Source organism: Aptenodytes forsteri, unplaced genomic scaffold, assembly GCF_000699145.1.
Source record: "Aptenodytes forsteri isolate BGI_AS27 unplaced genomic scaffold, ASM69914v1 Scaffold273, whole genome shotgun sequence".
NCBI lineage: Eukaryota > Metazoa > Chordata > Aves > Sphenisciformes > Spheniscidae > Aptenodytes > Aptenodytes forsteri.
Genome location: NW_008795041.1, coordinates 1,359,737 through 1,372,383, shown reverse-complemented (window position 1 = coordinate 1,372,383; position 12,647 = coordinate 1,359,737). Strand labels below are relative to the sequence as shown.

Sequence of the window (12,647 nt, the reverse complement as noted above, 5' to 3'; positions counted from 1 at the left end):
CCCCCCCCCCCCCCCCGCCCGGGACTGCGGGGGCCTGGGGGGCCGGCAGCCTGCCTCTGCACAACGGGCTCTTCCAAACGCCTCATCTTACGGGTGTGATAACGGGAGCGTCCCTGGCTGAGAAGACACACAGCCTGAATTGAAAACGGCAACACGACATCAGTCCTGCCGGTTGCTGCCCTTCGCCAGGACAGCCCCGTTGAGTGGTGAAACATTGGAACAGGCTGCCCAGGGAAGCGGTTGAGTCCCCATCCCTGGAGGGATTTAAAAGACAAGTAGATGCGGCGCTTAGGGACATGGTTTAGTGGGCATGGTGGTGTTGGGTCGACGGTTGGACTCGATCATCTTAGAGGTCTTTTCCAACCTTAATGATCCTGTGATTCTATGATCCTATGATTCTATGGCTCGCAACCCGAGGGGACAGTGGGGGCTCAGCCCCAGGTGCTGCCCTCCCCGGAGGGCGGCCCGGCAGCTGCCTGCGGAGCGTGCCTTCTGTTGCGGTGCTGCGCCGGGCAGGGTGAAGGGCCAGGTGCCAGGAGAAGATGGGTGGCTGCAATCCGGTGGTGGGACCCTTTACTGAGGAGGATCCCTTGCTTCCCGCACCATATCGGTGTTACACAGAGCAGCAGACGGAGGCGGCCAGCAGTGCTCCCGAGAGCAGGCACTGATGCTCAGTACATGCAATGAATCCTGGCGCTAGTCCCCTCTCTGAAACGGGATTTCTGTTGTGGATCAATGCCTTTAAGTCCAATAAAAGCTCCGGCAAGAGATGGAAATTAAGACATGCCTCACGCTTGCTGGCTCAAGGAGGACCCCACCAGGTTGCACGTGTGGCCTGAGTTGCCACGTCTGAGAACACTATAGGAAGAGTGTGTAGGGAGAGTGTATAGGAAGCTTTGTTCGGTAGGGGTTGAATTCCACTCTGGGGAGAAGGTGCCAAAATTTTCAATGTGGCATCTAAGTTTTAACACCCATGTACTTTATTATCCTCCAAAAAACCCCCCCCAAACCCTGTAATTCTTCCCATGCATGGTTATATACGTTCCTTATATATATCTACACAGCACGGTGGGATACTTTGCTGAGAAGCGGGATAGTACAACCTGAGAAGAGCTTGTATACACAGTGATACCACTTACAGTATCTAGTTTGTATTATCTCTGAATGGGCCTGACGGTGGTATGCCATGTGTACATACCCAAGGGTACACACCGAAGCCCGGATTTTACAGACTTAAAAGTCACTATCTTCGCATATGTTGTAAATAGTTACAATGATTTCTTTGTATATGTAAAAAATCAATGGGTATATTTTATGTAGTCTAATGTTTCGTCTTCTGAATGAAAGATGCTCTTTCACTGAGCATGAAAAAAATACCCAGCCGTACAGCGGGCAGATGAATACCCAGCCTGTGCCTGCCTCTATGGGCTAAGCTCTTCCTACAGATATTGCTTATCTGTATTTCTGGATTGGGAAAGGCACACAATCCAACAGGAGATGATCTACGTAATCATTAACTGCTTGACCACCTGGTTAGAACAAAAGTTACGCAAACTGATTCCCACGTGGACACTACTCTAGGACCACACCCATCGGGGCAATCCCCGTATCCTTGCAAAGCATGACTGCAGATTTCTCAGCAGCATTCCCCAAACCTGATTTTTCCCACTCACTCTAAGGCACCAGACCTGCGCATTTCAGCTTTTTTTTCCATACGCGTTTTTTAAATATCAAATACAGTCTAGCAAAGCTACTGGCAAAATGAGAGCTGAAACCAAAGTTTCACGATACGCATCTTCCCCTCCCCTTTTGCTGCAGGTACGCAATTTTCAAAGAGACATACAGGGGCTATCATTTAAACCACTTGGCTTCCATGTCCTGACTTCTCAACCTCCTGATAACCAAACCGTTTTTAAAATAAAGTAGCGTTTGCACTTCTAAATTTGTGTTCGTAATTTATGGCCTGCCTTTTGCCCACGGCTTGCTTTATCTGATAAAGTTCAGTCACTGGATTCTCTATGCCTTGGGTCTGAATTGTTGCAATTTGTTTTGTTTTCCAGCTGAAGATAAAGTAGCGGTCTTCCCACTATTATTCATCCCAGCTTCCTTTCTCTTACCTTTTTCTTACATGTAAAAGACCTGGGGCAAATTCAGTAGTCTTTACATTCTGGCAAAATTGTACTTGTGGGGAAAATTCCACTTAAAGCCAATGGCAGTTTCGAAATACAGATTTCCCCCTACTCAGTTTATAAAAAAAATTTAAGTTGAAGAGAAAACACGATCAAATGGTGTGAACTGTGTGATGCGCTGAGACTTAACCCTTGGAAATAGCATACTTGTAGTCTGTAGATTAGACTTCACATTTCATTACAAGAAAGTAAAGAGAAGGTGTGATTTAATTGCAGTCACGTTTATTTGCAGTTTCTATACACACTTTCTAGGTAATCAAACTTTTCTGACACATTTTTTGAGAGGGGTTCACAATGAAACTGTCACTGTTTTTACTAAAAATAAATACAAGACTTAAAGTGTTGCACAGCTCTAAAATATACAAAGGCTTGGATTTAATGTAAACTTTGAAAACATTTTACAAAAGAAACCATCTTTGCAACAATTTAAAAAGTTCGTATTTACAAATATTACAAAAATACAAAATGGATGCAAGTCCATAAACCATTGTCTTTTCTGCCAGCATGAACTGGTGCTAGTACCAAAATAGTTACACTGTAACCTTCTTAATTTTTATTTTTTAAATTCTTTAAGTCATAACCTACAGTATTTCTCTATCTGCCACCATTGCAGCAAATGCACTCAATCACTGACCTTTGGCAAAAGCAAACATATGCTTTATTCGCTACAACTATTCCATGTCCTCTATGCTGCCACAACAAAAAAAAAAAAAAAAAAAAAAACAAAAAATGCTTTATTCGCTACAACTATTCCATGTCCTCTATGCTGCCACAACAAAAAAAAAAAAAAAGAAAAAGAAAAAAAAAAGGGGGAAAATGTTATTTTTCAGAACACACAGCTGTATAACTTCAGAAATCATTTCCATAACATCAGTGCAAACAACGGAACAGTAGGCTGAAATGACGGTTCAGCGGTTTCCTGATGCATGTACCGTACCCCGTCTCAAGAGGTGAGTGATGTTCGCTTCGCTCTACAGCTTGTCCTCCGGTGCCTTAATGGCACACCTGCAACGCTACAGGGGTCCCCGCCATTCGTTTTCCTCTGACTCCCATGTTGGTTATGAACGCTGCTCTTCATAGTGGATTTAGAATCTCTCGTTATTTAAAGAGAGATTTATATCTAAATATAAACTAGGAAATTAAACAAAAGAAGTAAGACTATATTTTAATGGGATTGTTCTGTGGCCGTTTCGTACGTGAAGTATTGCCTCACCATTCCAGTCAAAAAAATTTTTTTAGTGTATATTTATTTATTTATGGTCTCTGTGAAATTATTGATTGGTAATAAAAAGTGATATCATCAAAGTCAATTCAGCTGTATTCTCTTTACAGTTTTGAATGACTATTTAACTCAGGACTATTAAACATGTTGTAAAAGCGGTCCTGGTAATATTTTTAAGGAAAATGACTGAACATGACAAACTAAGGATTTTCCGCCCAATATCTAAACTTCCTTTACTCGTGTTCTCCAGAAAGTGGTTTGTTATATGCTAAACATTTCCTCTTAAAACATTCTCATTCATTCTCTTCACTTGTGTTCAGACTTACTTTCTTAACTAAGCTACTAATGTGATTAGCCTTCTGTTTCCAAAACCTTGCTCCCGTTACCTTTTTGAAAGCTATTTTAGACTTTTAGATTATTTAGACTTCCCGAATTTGCAGCCCTTCAGCTGATGGACCACCCCTCTTCCCAACGCACATACCACATGCACAGCGACTCTACCTCACACACCGAACGCAACCAGGCTACACAGGAGGACGGTAGGAAGCCCTGAATAATACATTTCTTGTGGTAAGCGCTAGACGACATCAGACGTGAACCTTATGGGGAATAACATTTGGGATTTGTTAAACCATTCTGACTTGCTCAGACTCTTTAAAATTGTAACAGTTTTAGGTAGAACCTTCCTCTTTAAAACATGCTCTGCCCGCTTTTAAAAAATCTCAGCTTTATGCATTACATGATTAAAAGCAATAAAACTAGCAAAAACCCATTTCACACATCCCGCTTCCCTATCCTTTACTTATGCTTAAAGCCAGCTTTTAGTTGATTTCTTTAGTACCAAAGTACGCGCTTTCTGCCATCCTACTCGACCTGTCCTACTGCACACCACATTCCTCCTCACGCTATTTTCTCTGCACTAACCTTTCCTCTACTCCAAATCATATCCTACGGCAACCAACACCAACTGCATCAATTTTGGACAAAGAGGGCCTTCTTTTCCGAGTAGCACGGACAGGGCTACATCGACGGAAACCGTGGTGGCCCAAAGGAGAATCAGGCCTGTTGGTTTTACTCCGTTTAAAAATTAAAAGTATAAAGCGACTCACGGGTTAAGATTTAAAAGTACACGTTCTTGCAGTTTTAAGATGAGAAAATTCAAGTAACTTCAAGTAATTCAGCTTTTATTTCCCTGCCTTCATTTGTATCAAAGCAGCTGCTTTGATTTGTCTCCTTTCCCACCCCACCCCAGTCCCCCACCCTGTTCTGCATTTCTGGTAAACCCAGACAAGATCCCAACTGTACGTGGCTGGCACGATGAACCAGAGCTTTCCCCTTCCCAGCTCAGCAATGAATATAAATAATGCATACACATACCTATTTCCCAGCTACGTTTTCACAGTGTCATTTTTGTAAATATTTAGGTAGCATGAATCTCATCAGCACAAAGAGAAAGCTTCACTGAAAACTCATCGCGGATATTTACTGATAAATCGAAAGCGCTTCTTGCATGCTTATAATTTATTTGTTTCCTTTACGAACCAGAAACTAATTGTGTTTAAAGATTATAGTTACCAGGTTATGACCGTGTTATGTATCCCAATAGCCTAATAGGAATATGAAAGTTAAGTACTATTTCTTCTCGCATCTCTCCTCTCTGAAGCGATCCCTGCTAGAATAAAGGCCCAGGGGATGGGACCCTTTGGGGCTTTGCGTCAGACACGACTGTGTTCTGTCGGAAGCACGCTCGCCTTCCCCACCGATCCTCATGGTAACCCTCCCAGCTGCGCTCTCCAGTTAGCTTCTTCAGAGCTGCCTTAGAAAGACAAATGGTTACTTTAATCCCATCGCAGTCAGCCTTTCCATTTCCTTAGCTAAGGCGGAGAATTCCTCCTTTCCACTGCTCAATGTCGTCCTTCAGGCTTGTCGCACTGAAAGTGGTTATCAGTGGCCATGTGAATTTTTTATGTTTGATATGAAAATGGTATTCACAGAATACAGTTATTACATTTGACTTCTTTTGTCTTCTATAAACAAAGTTGTTATGCAGTAAATCGTTTGCCACGTCCACTTTTTGATAATTCTATTTACAAATTTTTATCAAAAATATGGTATTTACATATGTTTTGTTAATTTCTTCTAAATTTTGTTTCAGCTCATTTTAGTGTAGAAAAATACCAACCCTCAAGAGTATTTTCTTTTTTTTTTCTTCTCCCTAGGGAAGCACTACAGTGAGGGATTTGTTTCTAGATGGGCAGCTTCTGGAAAAAAGAAAAACCCAAAGTCACTTTTAACTCTATGGAACGTGTATAGCCTTGAAATCTACAGTGGCAACGGAAATAAGAGTGGGGTAAACCAAATGAAGCCAAAAGAAAACAGAACAGACATAGCGTACCTTCCTCCTTTTAGAAAATGTAACGCAATAAATAGCTACAGCTGTAGTCCTCTGTTTCCCCAGCATCTTACAAACACAAACACATTTAAGCATCGATATTGCCCTGCAATTTTTTTCTTTTTTTTTTTTTTTTTGACTGCTACAGCGTTGGCCTCTCATATTCACATCCTTACAGAGCCCGAGTGGTGTCGGCAGCCCGGCCCTGGCACCCACGCAGCCTACGTTGAGCTCTGAGAAGACCGATCGTCGTGGGGGCTGCCGTCCGAGTTCTCCGTCTCTCCTTCGGAGATGGCCTGCATCGGCGTGTTGTACAGCCGGCCGGCAGCGCACGCTGGACCGGCTGCTGCTGGCTGCCGGAGGCGCCCGGGAGCGCCCCACTCTCGAAGATGCTGACATGGGAAAGCTCTTGGAGGAGAATCCTTCCGCGTTGACCCTGGGGGAGCAGGGGGAGAGCGGGGACAACGCATCGGGGCTCACTCCGGGGGGAGAGTCCTCTAGGCTTTGAGGGGCATCTGCCGTCAGCTCTCTGGGACACTTGGGCAAAATAGGACTTTTTAGAATTTCCGTGGCAGACATCCTATAGCTGGAATCGGATCGGCTGCCCTTTTTAAGGAGCAGTAGTTTAAACTCCTCATTGGATGTGTTGGACTTTTTGGCATTCCTGTATATGAGCCCGGGGGATCTCTGACTGCTTATGGGAGTGCCCACGCTGCCAGCCGGTGGCACGTTGCTGGCGGGCAGCGTGCTGCTGGTGGGGGGCTGGCTGCTAGTCCCAGATGAAGCTCTCAATCTGTTTCTTACAGAAAGGTCTCCAGAATCCTTTCTCCCGAGAACTTTCCTTTTTGATCTGTAAAAACACAAAGGAACACTCCTTCATACGTTATCTTTGTAGAATAACACTTAATGCTGGTCTGGAGTTTCACAGATTGACCGTGCTTTCATATTAGCTAGAGTTCTCGTAATCCCTCTATCAAATATTGGAGGCTAGCAGTGACTGACGACACTTTAAGCCGTGATAGCTCTTGTGCAATGAATGAGGCACTGAGCCACAGAGTCCCTCTCAACCTCACTCAGCTCTCCCAAAACAATGCATGCACAACCAGCTCTTCATGAAGATGACAATGCATACAGTCTTAGGTTATAATAATACTCAGCATAACCTATTCAATATCAGAAATCTGTAATTTCAGTTGTGATCGCAAATTTCAGCTGAATACAAAATACTCTAAAATTGAAGAGATGCCTTCTCATCATTCTCACTATAACGACTCACTCACCAGAACAGAGCTGGTGGGCAGAAGGCAGGAACCACTGCAGGTAGTTTTCTTTGGAGACACGTATGTTTGTTAGAGAGAACAGCCTGATGTTGTTATCTGTAAAGCATGCTACACGTGCCATGAAGATTCTCAGAGTGCACACCAGCCCGTAATAAAGCATCTGTTAAAAGCTGCCTTTTAGAAAATTAAACTCAATAAACTAAAGAAGGTAGTTTCAGCACAAGACTTAACCATCAAATAACCATCCTGCAGCTATCGTTAGTGGGCGACTGTGCAAGGCTGCATGTTACCATTCCCCGTCGCCGCAAGGTTAGGTCACCTGTGAATGACTGCAAACAGATCCTCAGTAGTGCGGGGTTTGTTTGGAGACACAAAGACATCCTCAGTATCAGCCTGCAGCTCCTCACTCAGCGGAGACACAATGGACTCATCGCTTGGAGAAGACTCTTAAACAAGGAAAGAAGCCGTGCTATGAGTCAGACCTCGCCGCGCTTTGCAACAGCACCGCCAATGCGAGGCACCAGCTCGGTTCACAACCGAGCGGCCGATACCGCCATACCGACTTTATGCTCTAATCTAAACATCATGTACATTGCATGTTGGAGCCCATAAAGGGGGCACCGCTAGGGCCTGAAACCGGGATCTCCTGTTTACTGTGCAGCTGTGATAATAAGGCTCCTCTGTACCCGGGGTTAGCGCTCCTCCCTTTTCTCTTTTCAGCTGAAATGCAGCACAAGGGACGAAATAAGTATCAGAGAAATACACTCTGAATACACTGAAATAGCGTAAAATATCTTTGAGCTGGCTGGCCAGCTAACAGATCGGGGGACTCTGTACTTACACCTACAGAGGCATGCCAATTTGCACCTCCAGCCTGCTTTTTGACTCCACCGCCAGTCGCGTCCAAAGCCGCATGACTGGGTATAACACAGAAAGAGTTCACAACTGACCTTTCAGCGAAGGCTCGTCTGCGCTGCCCGCCGTCTCGTCTGCCCTACCGTCATCAGAGGCACTTTTGGTTGGGATACCTGATGCGATATCGTTTTCCTGCTTGCAACTCGCTTCGCCGAGTGAATTCACTGCTGCCATCTCCGCTTCATAGCCGATATTCCCAGGCACATGGTGGCTTACATCGGGTTGGTGCTTAAGCTGATCGCTGACGGCTGCTCCCTCAGCCTGACCTGGGCTTTTGCCCACAGGCCCAGCTTCCAGCCTCCCCTCGCCGCCTGCGGAGAGCTCTCGCTGAGCCTGCACTTGCGGAAGGTCACGCTCTGTTTCTGCTCCCTGGCCGGGTTTCTTTGCTTCGTCATCACCTGTGAGGACAGCTGAGCCCTTCTGAAACCCATCCGCGGAGATGGCACATGTCTGATTCAGAGCGTTTTCCGGCAAGCGCTCAGGGGTCAGGTGTGTTTGGTCCTTCCCGGCTTTGATTTCAACCAGACCCACGCTTGTGGAAGTTACAGCTTCTCGGTCACAGCTATTCTGTCCACTGAAAGAGGAGCTTTTCTCTAAAGGTGGCTTTCCAGGGTCCCCTTCTGCTGGGGAAGCATCAATGTATGACATTATGGCCTCCTCCGTGGAGTACTGGCGCGATACTGGTTTCTTAGCTAAGAGCGGCCTCATTTTGCCCAGAGAAACGTCAGTCGCCATCAAGGCGGTCTCCTGTATGCAGAGCAGGTCTGGGGCGCTGCCTTTCTGTTTCCCTCCTTCAGGCTTGTTGACTGCCCGGAGGTGGACAGACTTGAGAATGGAGGGAGTGATGGCGAGGGCAGAGGGAGGGCTGGGATGCAGGGCTTCCCCGACCGCGCTCTGCTTGTTGTGGCTGAAGGCATGCAGCTGGTGCCTGTGAGCGAAGGGCTTGCTCAAGACATTGTGAAGAGCACTTAGGTCGAGGTGAGTAGGAGGTATAATCGGAAGTTCGAGGTCTTTGCTCACCGAGGTGGTGCCGTCTTTCGAGAGTGGCTGCTGCAGCGACGACTTCCTCTCCGGTACTTTCGGCTTCCTCTTGCTCCCACCTGGAGACAAGGGTCCCGAAAAGAAAGCGGTCGGAAAAGAAGAGGTGGGCGTCTCCGACTGGCTGGAGTACCCGCTGGAGGGTGAGGCTAAGCCCGCCAGCTTCTCGGGGGAGGCCAGCTTAAACTCGTTATCGACCGAAGGGAGGGATGGGGTGGTGGCTCGTGACCCGGACTGGGATGTCTGGGATTCGGAGCTCTCCGGTGACTTGATGCACTCTATGACTGTAGTACCCGTAGCGGTGCTCGAATTGGACAAGGACCTGTAAGGATCACTGGATTTCAAGTCGTTCAGAAGCCAGAGGTCTGCATAGTGAGGTTGTTCAGCACCTTCATCTTTAAAGGAGGGGATATCAGTGGTGTCAAATGGAGTGTCCTTTAACCCGCCATCGCCCTGGTTCGCCCAGGGGAGCTCCTGCTTGGCTGGCAGATTGGGGCCTTCCACTCGGGAAGGTGTGTTTGAAAACTCAAGGGGCAGCTTCATCTCCCTGGCAGTGTGAGAGACGTGCTGCCCGCCACCGATCTTTGGTTCTTTCTTGTCAGGAAGGTCGGTGCTGCCCTCCGATTTCCTCAAAGACGAGCTGCGTTTTGGTGGGGCTGGCTTTGCCTTTGGTTTCTTCAGCGAGATGCTCTGCCGTCCCTGCCTCCTGTGGCTCACGCACTCCTGCCAGGCGCAGTCAGCCAGGCTGGAGTTCATGCTCCCAGTCTGGCCGCTCTCGGAGCCCGCGGCTGCATAGTTGCAAATATAGCTTTTATTACCCTTGAGACCGCAGTCAAAGTGCATGGAGGTATAGTATCCTTCGGTATCCACAGAAAAGTGTGAGCTAGTGTCTGCCTTGTCAGAGGGGGTCTTTTCGAGGAAGCTGTCGTAGGTGGCCATGCTGGTGAAGCTGGGGCATCCCAGGCTGTCGGCTTTTGGGCGCTCGGGGCTGAAGTCCTGGTGACAGGAGGCGTCGTGGTGATGGTGCAGGTAGTTCCACTCGCTGTCGCTCGTGTTGCTGTTGTTGGGGTCATCCAGTAAATCTGCCACAGTGGAGGTGAAGGAGCTCGCCCTGTGGCCCCTGACCTTGTCCGCGTGGTCACCAAACTGCTCCGTGATGAAGACGCTGGAGTCCTCGTTGGCGTTGGGAGCGGTGTTGAGCGACAGCTCAGAGTCACAGTGCGAAGAGCCTGTCAGCGGAGGAGAGGCGGCAGGAGGAATGGTTTCGGACGTCTGGGAGGGACACGTGGAGCTGCTCCCACTCCAGTTGCCACTGGAGGACTGGTGGTCATCTTTCTGGTCCATGTGGCTGCTGAGCAGGACTCCTGCCGTGGAGATAGAGTGAATGGGGCTCCCGAAGGTGTCTGAGTTGGACGAAATCTCGCAGCTGCCTGAATCGGCCATCCTTGACAGCCGCGATCTCCCCCTCTCGCCGATGCTGTGTTCGGGGCTGTGCAGGTGCTGAGGACAAGTTAAACCAATGGGCTGGCGCTCTTGTGAACCCTGCTTGCTCAAGATCTCCTTCCCCTTTTTTGGGATCCTCTCCTGGCCAGCTAGGAAGCGCTCCGCTTCGTACCCTGCACTCTTGGTGGTGGCATCCTGATGGCCCTCGCTAGCCCGGGCGCCCTCGCGAGGAAGGCTCCGCGAGCGGATGCGGTTGCTTACAGCAGCAGCGAAGACAGCATCCCCGTTGTCGGCCAGCACCAAGATGTTGCCAGCGGAGTGGGAGAGGGAGGCGACGACGCTCTGCCCCCTCTGGGTGCGGATCCGCCGCCGGGAGGGAGCGGCTATCAGGATTTCTTCCGTCTGGCACTCCGAGTCCCGGGTCCCCGACCTCCTGCTGCCGGAGCTGGAGAAGTCCGGGTTTGCGTGCACAATCACATTGCGCTCTCTCGCCACCGGTGACTCGTCTGAATCTAGGACACACGGAAAGCTGGGTGAGTGGGAGACAGCTCCACATTTCCTGGCGCGAGACGACCCGCGGAGCAACCCAAGAAGCATTATCTGCTGTATTCTTTCTTTTTAATCTTGCTGAGCATTGGACCAAATTTAACTTTGCTATAAAGATTATATAAGGCTGACCTCATCCCGGTGAGGTGGGGAAATTCTCCTAGTCCTGCAATGTGATCTCAGTTCTCCTATTTCTGCAATGTGATCTCACACGGAGATGATCTTGCTGTCGTAAATATTAAATAAATATTAAGTTTTCAGTTTTGTCACTCTATTTCAACTAGTTAAAGACAGTTTTCAGGAGTGGCTGCTGGACAAAACACTCCGTGAGCTTCTAAAAATAATTCTATTTTTACTACCTGTCTGTTCAGAATTTCCATTATCTGCTTCTTTACTACCAAGAATATTTGCAAGGCAACAGGATCTTTCTTTCATAGGTGCTCTGGTTGCTTATTCCCTATGATAAACACATTCCTTCTGCTTCCCATCAAGTTTCATGGCAACGGACCGAGATACCAGAGCCATCTTCAGGTGCAGATGAACATTAAGAAGCAATGATCCTGTTAGTTTCGTTTTGGGTTAATACCAATTTTACACTGGATTTGCCCTCAATGGAGTTGCTCCTAATTTACCTGGGACAAAAAGTGAGGTAAGCTGCTCGATTTCGGGCAAATATCCTTGGTAATAAAGAATGAAAGGAAGGAATCAAGGGCAAGCGTGATAAATAAAAGGAACGTTTAGCAAAGTTTCCCGTAGAGTACCAGCAGCTGTCTCTAAGGCGGATATCCAACTGCTTATCTGAGTGAGTTATCCGGCTGTTGTGACAGCTCATCATCACTTTGCTGAGCAACATCTGTCAGTTCTTTACCTTAAGCTCCCCTCACGCAAGAAAAAACTTTCACTTAATCTAGTTACTTTTTATGCACATAACTATGGGTTCATAACAGAAATAAAATGGAAAAAAAAAGAACTGATTAACATTTACACGATAAGAGCTGAACACGTACATCTATATTACTCAGTAAGGCCCCCGGTCCGTCAAGGCCATATGGAGTAATATAGCTTTGCTTACTGTAGTAAATCAAAAAAACAAACCACGTCATTCCCAAAGTCCACAAGCATTTACACTTTTGAGGTTTCGTTTCTTTGAAAGGCTGGCTACCAGCTCATATCCCTGCAATTTAAGTTGGTTAGAAAGCTATCTATGGAAGATTTGTATTTATACTACACCTATTTCTTGTTGCACTCTTCTGGGGATGCCAGAGATGGTTTTCCTCCTCCTCAACTTTCGTCTCCGCTGTAGTACAGATTGTGAATGAACAAGAGAGCAGCGTATACTAGCCTCTCTGTCAAAACCAACTCCTGCAACCCATAAATAGGTCTCATTAGCCTTTAGAAATAGTAAACAAATTTTCATGGCTGGAACACAGTGGAGGTATGTGAGCTTGGATTAAGCCTGTGAATAAACATAAGGGAGCCCTTATGTAGCTCTTATGTAAATTATATCACAGTATATCACAGTTTTACATCTAATTCCAGCTCCCCCTCAGCAGCCTGGTCTGCCAAAAATAACAGAGGTAAAAAAAAAAAAAAAAAAAAAAAAAAAAAAAAAAATCAGGAAG

General features: G+C 46.9%; 1 protein-coding gene across 1 annotated transcript in view; it reads right to left on the bottom strand.

Moving 5' to 3' along the window:
* Positions 1-6,024: 6,024 nt before the first annotated feature.
* Positions 6,025-12,647, bottom strand: part of NHS (NHS actin remodeling regulator) — a 28,334-nt gene continuing 21,711 nt past the window's right edge. Inside the window, 5 exon segments of the mRNA XM_009276929.2 lie at positions 6,025-6,126; positions 6,128-6,653; positions 7,403-7,529; positions 8,034-10,991; positions 12,256-12,387. Coding sequence (XP_009275204.1) covers positions 6,025-6,126; positions 6,128-6,653; positions 7,403-7,529; positions 8,034-10,991; positions 12,256-12,387 — 3,845 coding nt within the window.